Source organism: Xylocopa sonorina, chromosome 3 (assembly GCF_050948175.1).
Source record: "Xylocopa sonorina isolate GNS202 chromosome 3, iyXylSono1_principal, whole genome shotgun sequence".
NCBI classification, from domain to species: domain Eukaryota; kingdom Metazoa; phylum Arthropoda; class Insecta; order Hymenoptera; family Apidae; genus Xylocopa; species Xylocopa sonorina.
The window spans coordinates 10,990,561-11,005,864 of record NC_135195.1 but is presented as its reverse complement, the minus strand read 5'-3'; the positions used below and the strand labels follow the sequence as shown (position 1 = coordinate 11,005,864).

General features: G+C 44.5%; 2 protein-coding genes across 2 annotated transcripts; one reads left to right on the top strand and one right to left on the bottom strand.

The window, feature by feature from the left end:
• Positions 1 to 721: 721 nt before the first annotated feature.
• Positions 722 to 4,529, bottom strand: LOC143422295 (uncharacterized). The gene is made up of 2 exons (XM_076892853.1): positions 3,878 to 4,529; positions 722 to 1,260 (listed from the first exon to the last, which is right to left on the bottom strand). Exons 1-2 carry the CDS (start codon positions 4,480 to 4,482, stop codon positions 756 to 758), a joined length of 1,110 nt encoding a protein of 369 aa, XP_076748968.1. The 5' UTR covers positions 4,483 to 4,529; the 3' UTR covers positions 722 to 755.
• Positions 4,530 to 6,826: 2,297 nt separating this feature from the next.
• Positions 6,827 to 12,253, top strand: LOC143433486 (uncharacterized). The gene is made up of 5 exons (XM_076910823.1): positions 6,827 to 6,983; positions 7,639 to 8,355; positions 8,413 to 8,618; positions 9,016 to 11,203; positions 11,319 to 12,253. The coding sequence occupies exons 1-5, from the start codon at positions 6,827 to 6,829 to the stop codon at positions 12,251 to 12,253; spliced, it is 4,203 nt and encodes a 1,400-aa protein (XP_076766938.1).
• Positions 12,254 to 15,304: the final 3,051 nt, after the last annotated feature.

Here is a 15,304-nt window from a genome sequence, read left to right as displayed (position 1 = left end):
TGATTTGATAAGATGCGACAACCGTGAACTGAACGATAAACGCGGTTTACATTTATAATCAACTTTTTCTTCGATATCGTGGAAGAAATGTGATTTTTATAAATCGCGATAGATTATCGGATCAGAAATGAAATTTAACGGAGTTACAAATTTACGGTGAGCACTATCTAGAAGTTATCATAATCAGTGACACAAAAATTTCAGATAGTTGTTATCAGCATTGATAGTATCTGAAAAGTATCACGATCATCGTGTTCTACAAGAGCATCAATTCAGAAGTACTATTCTAGTTTCGTTGATACATCGTCTAATAACATACCGTATAATTCACGTACATCGATACAATATTTTATTACAAAAAATTGCTTTTCTTATCTGCATACAAAACAGATTCGTTCCGATCAGTATATAAAAATACGTGGACAATCTTCCAAAACTTTATCATTATCATAAAGTAACGCGAACGATACATTATAGTCCACGAAACAGTTCAAAAACAAAAAGGGGACAATCACAGTGCGATTAAATAAAAATAAATTAACGAAGCGACCCGTTTAACCTTTCTGCACTGTTCGAATCAATTCAATCGGCATATGTATGAGGCATATTGATTTTCATCGATACATTATGTCGTCGCATTCGACGACAAGAATTGACGAACATTCGCGTTTTTTCTCACTCTACCGAGCACTTGCTCAAAACTAATACCGACGTTTAAAACATTCATTCGAGCAGAGGATGAAGGTTAATCGTAATCAAATTAATTCTCCCAACAACGACAAAACTTCGATAACTTCGTCATCGGTGATGTGTTCGAGCAGCGAAAGAACGACGCAATCGAACAGAAATTTGTCCTCGATGTCTTCCCTCAGTCGTTGCTCGTCCACCTTCGGGTACTCGGAACGGATGGTGTCGATGTACAAGTTCAAAGTCTCGCGCACCCTCGCGGACCCACTTTTCTGCTCGTTCTCACGGCCATCGTCGTTGCTCGCGTTGTACATTAGAATGGGCCCTAAGTCGACAGCCGGTGAACAATATCTCATCGTCTGCCAATCGATTATCTTCACGTCGATAGGCTTCCCGTTCTGGTATTTGAACAGCATATTGTCGTGCGAAAAATAACCGTGGCATATGGTGGAAACGTCGTTCACCTCTGTGGCGACCCGTTTCACGATCTCCATCGACTTCTCCCCGTTCAATTTGCTCTTGATCTTACCCGCCAGCTCCTTGTCCGCCAAAGAATCGAGGATCTCGACCAGTCTGCAATCAATACGATCTTATTTGTCACACGAATATTAATTCCTCTTTTCTTCTCGTTTAAAAATGACACGAGCCGCGTTACGTCGTTTCGAGTGCGATTCATCGGAACAATCGCCCTTATCTGAAACGAGGTGTTCGAGCAAACACTCGAACCGTTTAGCACAAAATGCGTTGCAAAACTGGCTAATAAGAGTGGAGTGGTTTACGTGGCGCGCGATAAATATAAATACCGAGCCGTTGCAATTGTTTGAAACGCTCCAGTTTAATACCCGTTCGATTTGAGGTAAATCGAACGGTTTTAGATGCAGCTTATGGCCTGCTAATATTCTTCCGGAAGTTCTCCGTAAGACAATCCGTGGTGCTGCACGGGCGCATTATACATTCAAAGAGCACACTGACCTATCTACGGATATGTACCTACATAAAGTGCACGGTACATAGCCAGCGAGAACTGGGAGGAACAGTGCTCGAAAGGAAAGTTTCCAGTGAGAATCTACCAAGAGGGTTCAGAAAAAGTGTTCTCGGGCGAACTTTTAACAATAGATTAGAATTTGGTACAAGCCCTACGTAGGGAACCGGAATTTAGTGGCGGCTACTTCTGCCGGACCGTCTCCGAACTTTTATTCGATTCGAAACTGTCCACCGTGGACTAAATCTCTGAAAACTGATCGATTTAAATGCGATCGTGTAACGAGCGAAAAATTCTCGATAAAATTCTTTCCGGTACCATCGAGTTCGCAGGGCGAAAAATATCGGAATCTATCTCGAGCGCAAAGGGCTGAAAACGGGCAACTCGTTGTTCCACGAAACGATCGTATCGTTCGATATCGAATGATCGTTGCGTTCAGATTTTCCAGCGAGCCGGCGATTAATTGTACCGCGTCAATCTGTTGATGCTCGAAACTCGATCAATTTTGGAATCTATCCGGTTCAATTGTGTACCGATTATTCCGGCCGGCCGGAAGTTGCCATTGACATCGATAACGTCAATATTACTATTCAGCGGCGCTAAATGTCGCCGCTATGCGCGATAGTATAAACGCGTTCAATGGCGTATAATTTCTACTGCCTTTTGTTACAAAATTTCACGGTCCATTAAATGCGGAGCGCGTTAATCCATGCTCGTGATACTAACTTTTCCCAGGCCCCATACATTCGGCTGGAGAAAATGGTATGCTGTTTATTCAACCCTTAACCGGGTATTACCGACTGGAATTAGCGATACTTAGCCGGAATCAGGAAGATTTAATACGATACGTTTCCGTTTCCTCCATGCTTTCTCCTCGACTCGCTTGATACCTTTCTTAACGATATTTTATTTCTTGTTCGCCATTGGAAAAGGATAATCGTAAGTTATAGAAAGACCTGTCGATGTGCTTCATTGAAAAGAAAATTTATTTGGGACTATTTGAAATATCTTTCTCCTAATTTTTCACTCGATATTTATTTTAGTTTAATTCTTTTTTTTATTGAATACGATATGGAAGCTATTTATTCGACGAGTCTAAACAAGAGCCATGTCCTCTTTCACACCGCACGATCTTTACCCTCATTATTCCTCCAGTAATTTCAATTTATATTTTGCGTGCACAAGAAATATGATTCATCCTGATCGTCCGAAAACGTGCCGTATCAATAAAAAGTGAAACCGATTCACGTGTAGTATCATCGATCGTTTCGCGATTCAGATACGCGTACACCACGCGCCACGCTCGATCCGCTAACTAGAAATGCTATCGAACACTAAAAATAAAACGTGGACTCAACGTGCGAAAGTGCAAAGTCTAATGTCTCCTCTAATACGAACTAACAGATGAAGTTGCAATGTTTCATCTCGAAGACAGGCATACAAGTTTAGTAAAACCAGACGCATCTAACATAATTGGTTGCAAGGAAGATTAGTAATCTATCAACGATAAAACAAATCCAAAGAACACATTACGGTACACTTGTGGTCTCAAAATCGCAGCGTACTAACAGAAATGCTCGATGCATCCAACGATAGATCACCGTTTTTTTGTTTTTCGCTTTCAGCTAGCTGATGCCGCAAAAATCGTACAATTGATAGAAATGGACTTATCCTGTTCCGCCTGTGGTCTTCGTATGGAATAGTTTGATACTCAGCTCTGTACAACGGTTCTGTACGAATTGCAAAATAGCTCGAAACACGAAAAAATGGAATCGAACCGTTTCTAATGCCTTTCCATGGGTACGTTACATTATCAGAGGAAGAACGAGTGGAACCTAATCTCTGAAATAACATTCCAATAATGTGTGTCACGAACGTTCCGGTATAACTTTCACGGATTTCACCATAAGCATTTTTACATCCGGACACTAATTGAACCGTCTAATGGAGACGGCATAACATTCCATAAATATCGGAAACGTTCCTGTACGACTTTCTACGCGTTTCACGTACCGCAAATAACCATCGCGTTTCTATACCAAACGAACGATCGAACGAGAAAACGATGACACTCGACAAATATCGAAACTAATTTAACCGTACTTTTACTTCACTAATTTCGCTCCCAATTACACGCTGAATGCAATTTATATCGTAACCATTCCTCCACTTGATCGCTCGAAGGAGCGCGAAAGAGGAGCCAATTACCTATTGGACCTGCCTTCGTAACGCTGCAACGAATCCTCGGTCAGACAGATCTCGAGCAGCTTCGCCTCGAACTCCCTGAACAGCCGGGGCTCCGTCTCCTTCAGCTTGAATCCCCTCGCGTGAAACTTGGCCAGGAATTGCACGCACAATTTCATGTGGTGCGCGTTCAGTTCACCGTCCACTTGTCTGTAACCTTCCTCGCCCAGGTCCTCGAGGACGCAGACGGCTCTCCCGTAGCGACCGAGATCGGCCAGGTAACACTTCGGCACCAGATCCGTGCCGAATTTCGCTGTCATCTTCGTGTAGAACATCTCCTCGTTCTGGAACGCGTCGAAAGCCTTTGGGCCTCTGTTCTGAGCACCTTCCTCAGGGAGCAGTTTGATCAGGAGAGGAAAGGTGCGAGGCTCACCAGAGAATTTCACCACCAACGTGGCGCGATAAATTTCGCTGCTTCGACTCAGCTCGTCCAGGCGAACGGTGGCTGAGTCGAACTCGACGAATTCTCTGGAATTCGGCTCGCAGAACAGACGCTCGTGCACCATCTCGGGTAGCAAGGTGTGCTCGATGAAGTCGATGCTCCGCTCCCAGGCCTCGTGGGACTTCATAATCGAGGAGCACCGTGTTTCTCGATCGCTGGTAATTATTTCACTGAACATCAGCGATCGCTGCTCCGTATATCGAAGTCCAAAGTTTTACCCAGTCAGCTGTTCACCGTAAACGACGCCGTTTGTCGCGCGTGTACGAAGACGCGTGCCGCTCGTGGTGACCGTAATGGAGACTGGTAGCAGTTGGAGGAACGCGTATCGGCGGATCCTCGAGCAGGTATCTCGGCTATCTCCGATGAAACTGGAACGGACTGATAACTGTCGAAGACACGTGCGACGAATGATCCTCGATAGTATTTGGCGGGCTTGCTCACTCGATGATTCACCGATTCACCGTTGATCGCTGCTGGATCGAGTGTTTTTCACCGGTTTCACGCTGAGACGACAGTCTCCGCGCGACCATAAACGGTTCGAGTCGCGAGGAGAAACCGCGAGTATCTCGACAGGGTTACGGATATGGGACGCGTGTCAAATGGTACGCGATAACGCGTCGCTATCTCTATCGGTTGACCTCCGTGGATGGATCGATGCGCGCGTCGCGACGTGTCGGTCGCGAGTAACCGGCTGGAAGTATCGGCGGAAATCGCGGCGGTCGCTCGCCGTCCCCCTCGTCGAACTCAGATAATGAACCTCTTATCGGGCCGATTACGTCGCCAACAAGCTTATTCCGTGACGCTCGAGACGGTCGACGACTTCGCGCGCAGTTTCAATAACCTCCCAGCGCTCGAATGGCGCTCGAACGCGGATCGCTGCCGGGGAAATGGACGCGAGATAGCTTCGGCTGGGATTACATCTAGCGAGGTATTAATCTATCGAGATCCCGCCGGAGGATGAGTCTCGAATAAAGCGCTGCCACGGGAGCGAAGCAATTTACCTAATACAGCCCCGAACCAATCGACTTCTTCTAGCGCTTCCACCCCTTTTTCCATCTACTATAGGCATTATTTAGGAGGTACAATATTTGCCCAGCAATTGTTCACGATCGGCACACACCGTGATACGTTAGCTTCCGCGGCACGAAAGCGAACGTGCTAACGTTCACGAAACACGATAAAATGTGCTTGTTTGCATGGCAAACTGGAACGTGGTGTCCGCAAGGTAAATAAAACGCTCTACCCCTGGTAACGCTCGCCGATATTAACGTACCGTCTTCGAATAGCTTCATAAATATTTTCGTTTCCCGTATCATCGGTTCCTGTGAATTATAGCCTCGTAATTATTATTATCTTCACTCTATGAACCGTGCGTCATCTGAGTCCAAACGCTCATCCATTAAGAGTTGTACCCTTAAACACTGCTCATTAGCTACCGCATTAGTTTCACTTTAACATTCCGATCTCAAATTGAATTCCGTGTGAATGAAATTATAAATTCTCGACGTCGATACTATCCATTTGAGAGTATTAATTCGCTGTCAAGTTTCGTTTAATCTTGCCAATCGTTCTATCAATCGCACAGGAGCTTGTAGAAGCGTTTAAATAATTGCAAATTCGACCGTGTAATTTGCGACTGCCTGACAAGAATAATTATGACGACGTTATTTCTCTCTTTAATTTCATTTCGAATCAAAATTCGCACGAAATAATGAAGATCGACGTTGGCAGGTTGCGAGCAAAGATGGAAAATTAGATAACGACTTTCAGAGTGGTGGCAATTATAATAATAAGGAAATCTTCGAAGGGGCGACTCATTGAATTTCACGATGGGACTTTTAATTCTGGCATGATTACTCGGTTCAAACCAACCGGGGCTCGCGGTCCCTGCCTTTCGAGAGCTTTATACTCGGCTGACTTTAATAGCAGATGAAATTGTTTGAACTTTCCGCGAATAGGCTTTCCTCTACGTTTTTTAACACCCAGCACTGAAACGCTAAAGCTCGACTGTTCAATCGGAACTGTGTAGAGAGCCCAGTTTGAAAACTTTAAAAACTAGACGATTTTTTTTTAAGTGAAACCTTCAAAATATCCTTTTTTGATATAACGTTAGAAATTCGAGAACAGAAAAGAACTAAATCCACGTTTCCAACTTTTCTCGAAGCGCGACGCGAATTACTCACGGCTCCCAACAAAACGGCCGCAACATCTCGCAGCTCGTTCGAACAATTATTTCACCGTGTCGCTCCAACTTCAGGCCGCCGTCAAACTGGAATTTACCAATAGCCTAACCAAAGGCCCGTAAGCCAATCCCAAATCCGGCAATCCCTCCAACCACCCCCCATTCAAAATTCCATGTGACGGAACCGCGAGCAACCCCCTCGCGAGCGTCCTGTTCGCCAACGGGGAACCGTCTACCATAAATCTCGAGAAAACTCTACGCTCACGCTCGGATGACACGCGTCTTCTAGATGATTCATTTACCTTGCAACGTACCGCTGCTGTCGCAGATCATGCCAGGCCAGAACGTACCCGTGCAGACGAGTTGCAACAATTTCGCGGCGTTCCAGCAGCCCCAAATGGCCGGCCAACAGATGCAAACGAACCCCTGCCCGGCGAATCCGCAAGGTATTCGAGCGTGCCGCTAGTCATTCGCTGTTTGCGTACGTGTATCGACTGTTTAGAAGGGCGAGAGAGATTGCGATTCCACGAATCATTTACAAATTGTTGATCAACGGTGTATTTATTACATTTTTTACGAACGATAAGCTTTGATTCTGTTGCGACACGAATTGAAAATCGAGCGTAGAGTGCAAATTGTACGAGAGGTTTAATATCAGAGGTGGATACGAAACGGGAGCTCGTCGAGCGCGGTCGATTTTTCTTTAATACAGCCCTCGCGTAAAAATGACGATACAGCTCGTTTCGGAATCGATTCCCATCGAGATCGGGCTCTATAAAGTAATTTCATCTAACGGTTTTGATCCGCGTTGTTGTCGAAGATTGTTACGGTTATAACCCAAGTTCCGATCCACTCTGCACGGAATGATCTTCGTCGAACAAGAACACGGCCGGCTCTAAAACTTTTCATAGACTGTGTACACACCTTTCCCGCCGCGATTATGTTAACTTAGCTCGTCGATTCGTTAAAAACTTTAACGAGGTCCCGGAATAGTAAAACTTTAATTAACCTCGGTTCAAGGTCAGTTAGCAAGTTTTTCATAAGGGAATCCCGACCGCGGAGAATCCGCCCGCTTCCTAATGAAATATGCCATTAAAACAGACCCCTTCAAGCCGTTCTACCAACTTCATCAGGCGGACGTTTACGCGGCGAATCATCACGGCCAACTTCCCCTAAGAAACCCGTGGTCGCAACCGTACCAACTACCCCCGAACTACCCGTCCAACACGCAAACGCAATCAAACTGCGGTTCCCTCCCTCAAAACGTCCTCGACCAGATTCGCAACTGCGTCAGCACAGCGGCCCCCATATTTATCCTGCCAGGAGGGTGCCACCAGTCCACTGGTCATCAGCAAACCTTTCCATCGAATCCACCAAATACGAGCCTGCAAACGGGACAGTCGACAGGCGTCAATAATCCAACTTCGATCTACTGTCCACCGTCTTTCTACCCTTATCCGATTCCTATGCCTGTCTTCGATCCGTTCGCCGTTCAAACTCGCGGCAAGGGCGGTTCTCGAGGTTGCTCGTGTTGTCGCAACCAGCAAGACGTCTCCGGCTGCAACAGCCGCCCTTTCGGCTGTTGCTGCAACGTTTACGAGCAGGAAGAACATCGCTGCACGGCTACCACTGACGACACCATTTGCTCGAAACGAAACTGTCCAGCGTCCATAAGTTTGCAGGCACTGGCCTCGCAATTGTTGTCACTGCCAGGGATCATATCTTGCGCCACCACTCGATTGATCCTGAGGAAAATACCTGGCTCGAATATAACCAGCACCATGGAAGACACGATGGACAAGGCACTGAAGGCTATCGGTATGTTACTTGTTGAGTATTGTAATAGAGACTCTTTCTGACTGGTGTTTCTCATAGGTACGCTTACCAAGGACCAATTGCTAGCCGAATCAAGAAACGCACAACAGGTGAACGCGTTGATAAACCTTCACATGACCACCAATCTGCCAGCGAACATTATTCCACTGCTCACTCTGCTGCAGTTGAAAGTGAATGTCTTGAAAGCGCAAGTGGAAGCCTCGATCAACAAAAAGGTGATGGAGTGCCAAGGATACGGATTCGAGGTAACGTCTAGATCCTCGTAGAATTAATTAGATCAGAAGTTAGTGTCCTAGATAATCGTGTATAAATTGTCGAAGTCTCTAACCTCGCTAACTCTTTTACCGCGCTAAAACAATAAACACGACAGCTACGTAAACGTGTACTGTCGAAGCGAGCACCAATTACCATATCAAACGCACCGGCAAAATGTCACCACACCCCGTACGCATCGCCAGCGACAGAGCATACGATTAACGCAACCGCTTCTCGTCGCTAACGTTACCTTCATCCACTCATCTCAATTCGCGACAAGAGAAATCCTCCTGCCACCAAAACGCGTGCTCTCGCGCGCGAAGAACGTCGTTTACCCAGCCCTTTAATCTGCATTTCATTTGCCACCACGTTCCTCGACGCTTCCAGGTGGAGACCAGCGGCCCCATAGACCCGACCGTGCTCACCATGAAGACGAACGCGGAGCTACGGCAGCTGTTGTCGGCCCTCAGACAGAAGGAATGCGACGAGCGGGTGAACGCCAACTTCTCGCCGTACCACTCGCAGAAGGTGATCGCGGAGGCTCGTCTGACCAACGTGCAGGCGAAAATCCGTCAAGTCGAGGCGGAGTTCGAGAGGAGAAGATGCGTCTCGGTGCCCACGCCTCCTCAGACCCTCGCCTCGAGGGTCATCCAACAGTTCTCCGAGTCCAGATGCACTTTCGGCTTCGCGCAGGCGAACCTGTTCGAGCCTTACGTGCAGAGTGCCCTTACTTCCCCCGATCCGTTTGCCCAAGCTATACGATGTCCCAAACGACTCTGCTTGAAGCCGTACGAGCCGATACCGGAAGCGTCGCGGCAGAGGGAGGAGAGCACAGCGGTCACCACGGCTGAGAACGGGACGTCGATGTCCAAGGACACTGGGACAGGGGAATGCGCTGCTAATTGTTCAGAAGACAAGGGTGTCCAGCGTAAATCCAGCGCGGACACTTGCAGTTGCGAGGGTAGCTCTTCGAGCGAGGACAGCCTTTCTGGGGGTAAAAAAAAACTTCGACTAAGAATCGATGAAACGGGAAATGTGACGATAACCAGCAGAGGTTGTATGAGAGCCGTGTCGTTGTTGAAGCTGGCGCCAAATGTCGTCACGGAGATTGAGAAGGTATCCGAAGAAGATCGCGCGGAAAGGTTGATACGAAAGACAGATGGGGAGGATTTTGTAATTATTACGGGGGAGTCAGTGGTGGACGATTCTGAAATCCAAATACTTGACTCTAACAGGTTGGACAGTGATAGTGGAAAGTTTGAGATTATTACAATTTCTGATGACGACGATGATAATGCGAGAGGAAAAGCTTTCGATACGGGAACAACGAGCGTTAAGGTGGAACCTGAAAGTGATACTGATACTGAAAAGAAAGTGGAAATAAGGATAGATCCTGTGAAAGTGAAAACTATGAAGAGTACTTGTTACGTAGATGTTGTTTCGATCAAGAAAGAACCTGAAGCTGCGGAAGATTGCTCGAGTGAAACTACAACTAGATCGATAAAAGTGGAACCAGAATTGAAGAAAGCGGAAGAAAGTGACGAAACGACAGCAATCATACAGCCAGCCATGAAGCCAAAGGTGCGCATAAAACCAATATTGAGAAAAAAAGAGAATTCGATCAAGAAATCTGTAGATGAGAAAGTTGATGAGGATCCTTCGCGTTATGTTGCAACAACGAGCATATTGGTGGGATCAGAAACAGAGAAACCGGAAGTGTCCGCGAAACCAATACTGAAGATGAAAGAGGATCATCCAAGCACTTCGATTGAAAGAAAATCGAAAGAAGAACGCAAAGATGGTAAGCAACCTTTTAATTCAAAAACGAAGGTACCGAGATTGAAACGAAAGACGGAAGACGGAAAAGGAAACGCTGCGAAGCAGTCGGAGGCGACGTTAAAAGTCGAAGAAATTAAACCAAGCAGAGATAAAGATCCACGGGCGCAAAATACCGATGAATCCTCGAGTGGCAAGACTCTGTTTGCAAACATTAAAGCCATGTTCGAAGGCAAAGTGTCGACAGAGAAACCAATCGTCGAAGATGTCTCGAAGGATCAAGGGACCGGAAGTGATGCGGCTGCGACCGGGCGAACGCCTGAAAAGCGGCCCTCTGATCTGTATAAAAGCACCCTTGCTGTTACATTGAAGCCAACGACGAGAAAAGTCGCGGAGGAACGACGGAGAATAAAGCACGAGTGGGTTTCGAGTAAAAGCGAGGCTAATACCGAAGGTGGTGGATCGTGGGAAAAGGGTAAAGAAGGTGGAAACGCGGAGATAGTTTCGATGATGGCTCGCGTTAAATACGACGGACAATTCGGTGATTTTTGGGGATGGAGTATCGACGAGTGTATCAATAAAGATAGAAAAGACCAATATATAAAACATTATGGAGATGGGTTTTCAAGAAATATTAGCGAAACTGGCATGTATCTTTTATCAGAAAAAGTAAACTCCTCTTTCACATTTAATAACCAAAGACACGAACCAATGGCCTCTTTGATTATCGAGACGAAGGATAAGATTCAAGGAGACGGACTGTTAGAGAAAATGTTTCCGAAGGATCGTCGAACGATCGGTAAGCAAATTGCGATAAACGTGCTAATACTAGACGTGCTAATATTCATGGAAAACGATGACGAAAGAGAGACAAAAAAAGATAGAAGAAAACATCCGATGAATACGATTTGCAGATGAACGAACGGCAAATGGACTCAAGCATTTCCCACCGCTGAAACACTCGAATCGAGATGCAACGGGGACGACAACTGGTATCGCAGTGAATACATCCAACGAAGAAGAGATCGAATCTGTCTACTGGAAGTCTTTTCGCGACAGAACCATCTCTTATCGTCGCGATTCAAAAATGGAGAACAGCATTGTCTCCGCGATATGTTCCATGTTCGAGAATCAGCTGATCTCGTTCGGCTCGTTCCTGAACAATATACCGAACTTCCAAGATCTTCTATCGTGCTTGCATCTCGACAAATTGTCCCGTAACAGCTACAACGGGAATAGATCGCGCTCGAACGAACAAACGTTTAACGAGCCGGGAAGTAAAAAGGTGAGAACCGGGTGGGACGATTGGGTTTTACCGGGCTCGAGTGCGAACGTTCGCCAGGGTGATGAGCGGCGCGCATCCGGCGGAAATCGGGTTTCCGTGGCCGAGGGATGCAGCAACGCGCGCGAAATGAGGCACTCGATAATCGTGGACAGGGAAAAACAGAATTACGTGCTGATGTGGGGCTCGATTAGCGGGCAATTGCGGGAGCTATCGAGGAACGGTTTCGAACGACCTTATCGGACTCGCAGGAGCTTAGTGATAAGAAGTCGACCGAAGAATCCCGGGAATTCGAGACACGGACGCTCGCGTCCTTTCACGATCCTCAAGCGGTTCAAGAAGAGCAAACTGTCCGTGCCCCGGGCAACGAAACGAGAAGGGCAGCAATCGAAAACTTGCGAGAAATTTTCGTTATTGCCCGAGATACCGGAAGAATCGTGGGGAGCGTCCGATAGATCGAGCGGCGAGTTTGTAAAAGTACCTGAAAATGAAATGGTAGAGCAAAATATCAGACGTGACAGCGATACTATTAGTGATAGTTTCTGTCTCTACCGGTTCGTTAATTAAAAATGACTGGACGTGCGAGTCGCTCGTTTTCCAATGCGATCAAATTCCGTCGAGCTCCGTGCTCGAATAAAAGGTACGAAAAATTGGTAAAGTCGCAGAGTTAAGCGGTAATCGACAGGTACTTTGGCTGAGAAATTTTTAAAAGGGTTTTGGTTTGCAAATGACTCGCTCGATTAGTATCTCGACGCGTGTAGAAATGAATGAGAAGAGGTACAGTTTGAACGAATATCACGATTTTATTAGCGTCTGGCAGTAAAGTATAACAGTGGAGAGATTAAATGGGGAAATAATTACGTATAAACAGACAAAAGTTTTAAAAAAATCATCTTTTTGTGCGAAATGAGGATTCCTTTCGAAGCATTTTTTGCGGTTTGAAACTTGTACTCTTTGGAACATCGCGCGAATGCTCTCACTTTCTCTAATCGCTGGGTGCTTCTGGAAGGCCCAATTCGGTATATAAAAGGGAAAAGCGCAAAATTTTATGCCTTCGTGCGCATGTACAATCTATATAATCGACAATTCCCTCGAAACGAAAGAGAACAGTTGTCGATAAGCGGTTCTACATATTTTCCTCGCAAATTGTAAATAATCGACACGTCGATGAGCAAATGCAGCGCGTCTCTTCTTCCGCTTGATTAATCATCGACCAACTTCGTTTTAACCGTAGCTATCTCTGGCCGATGGACCACAGTTTTATCGCTATCGTTAGCTATCTACTGAGAATCTTTAGAATCCGTAATGTATAGTAACAACGCGACCTAAGTAGATCGAACGCTTGAACACCTTCGAAATCGTGCAGCTCGATTTTAATTTTGGAGGCCAGAATGAAAATTCTTAACGTATAATTTGCCCTCGCGTGCTATTGTCACATTCATCCGCGTCAACGCAAACCCACTCGATCCTGCAGACATCACCGACTCAAACGCGTCAACCGTACATTCTCGGCTACAGTCTGTCCAAGATCAATGGATCGATCAAAATTATCGAGAAAGGAGAAACCCACAGACTAACACTAAAACCTTTGATTTACACAAATATCTCATTAACACAACTAATTGATACAATCGACAACGACCAAGTAAGTGTATAAACTAAGTATGACCAATCTTGGCCATCCGCTAGTCATCGCCAAAAGGAATGGAACCAAAATGGCGGCTACATCTATTCAGATCATCTCCATCAGTTAATCTGTACCTGAATGAATTTTGAAAAAATAGAAGGTATCGAGAAAAATGATTTTTTGTCATCGAAAGATTTTGAACAGACTCTAGCGAACTCATTCGATTCATGGATACCGTGTAATTTGTTTTATTTAATATGTATATATGTATATATATATTAAATTTCTTACGACCTAACAAATTTATCGCCAGTAAAAAATAAACGAATCCAACACACTGGTCACATTCATAGAAGACTAACGCTGTGTTCTATAACAAAGTCTCGCGTACATGTTGAATTACACAGGATAATTACGAAGTAATTATTTGTCGCATCATACGGTAAATACGATGTCGCTTAAAGGGTCGTAATAAAAAGTAGGGTGACGGTATTCAACGCAGAAACATGAAAAATACCAAAGCAAGGGGAACACGCATTCGATATGGATGGCGTTCGTGAGAACGTCGGTTTTTATAGTCGCAAAAAATATCGTGATGCAAACGAGAGAGAAAAAAGAATGAATAAAGAAACACAGGTCAAAGACGTATTATCGTCGAAGAAACGTTAGGTACTGGATTAGAGCCATATACATTATATTACATGCTATCGAAGTTATAAACGGACTGGTACGCTTATAAATAGGCTACATATCTATTTAGCTACCTACTACTTTCAAACTAGACACGCACGTTAGCGAAACAGTGTTGATCTATCGTTAGAAAATGATCGGTTCTTACAAAGCTCGATTCAGTCGTGACGGTTCTTCCTTCAGATACTGCGTTGCAAGTAATCAAAGAATACGAGGAACTGAGTACATTGGCTTTGATTCTCTGATAACAAGTCCCTGTGTATATATAACTCTAATAGAAACTGTAAAATGTGAAACATTGCATTAGATGCACAGTGATATACCATTGGCCATCCCGTAAATTAATGCGAGTCTTCTGTCCCAAACAGTACGAAGTAAAATAATTTTATTCGTGCTTTCCAATATAGCACTTCTCAAATATCTTCGTTATCTCTTCAATTACAGCTTTCGCAAAATAAATAGTCGTATTTCTCGATATTTTTGAAATACTGGCATTAATTATTGGAACGAGACGATATTAAACCCAAATGCTGTTTGCTCGGAGCGAGAAATTCTGCGTGCCAATTGTTCATGGTTTTCCAATGAACGAGAAAACTTCACTTCTCGAGTATTTGTCACCTTCTCACCTCTCCTCCTACGTCGCTCGAAAGCGTCCTATCCACTACGAATAAATATCATTAGTCCGTTATAACCGTTGGAGAAAGTATTAAATAAGTGATGGCTCCTATATTACAGAAGGCAGATAAGAGTAACACGAAACGTCTAAGATTTTAATTACTTTAAATACATAATTATCCGATCACTCTATATAATTGCGTTAACGTGGCGCAATTAAAATGTATGGACAAACTCGGATAATCGTATCAAATAAATCATCTTAAAAACTAAAAACGAAAAAAAAAAAAATATGGACAATCTTTGTTAAATCTCTTAACCAATATGAATATCTGTACTCGAAATATTAATTTTTCCTTAATCTTCCTCTCTGATAGTCGGATATGTACAAAAGTATTTACAGATACATTTACATCTCTACTATATATATATATATATGTATAATATATAGTTAGATATTTCGCGGGACAACTTAAATAATTATATGTAATGGTTGCAATAATTTAGTTACAAATTAATACTTACTGCGACAAATCTTTGATTAAAGAAAACTTATACGACTAACAAGTACTTGTCGTCCCCCTTATCCCAACGTCCCGAATGCGCGGTTCGATGAATCATGAAAATTCACAACTGAACGTAAATTACAATCTAATAATTTATGGGAATACAAATTTCTTCTGTCA

Coding starts and splice junctions, on each gene's coding strand:
- LOC143433486 (XM_076910823.1), top strand. CDS start 6,827: ATGATTCATTTACCTTGCAACGTACCGCTGCTGTCGCAGATCATGCCA. Junction 6,984..7,638: donor CTGCCCGGCGAATCCGCAAG/GTATTCGAGCGT, acceptor CCATTAAAACAG/ACCCCTTCAAGCCGTTCTAC. Junction 8,356..8,412: donor CAAGGCACTGAAGGCTATCG/GTATGTTACTTG, acceptor TGTTTCTCATAG/GTACGCTTACCAAGGACCAA.
- LOC143422295 (XM_076892853.1), bottom strand. CDS start 4,482: ATGAAGTCCCACGAGGCCTGGGAGCGGAGCATCGACTTCATCGAGCAC. Junction 1,261..3,877: donor TACGAAGGCAGGTCCAATAG/GTAATTGGCTCC, acceptor TATTGATTGCAG/ACTGGTCGAGATCCTCGATT.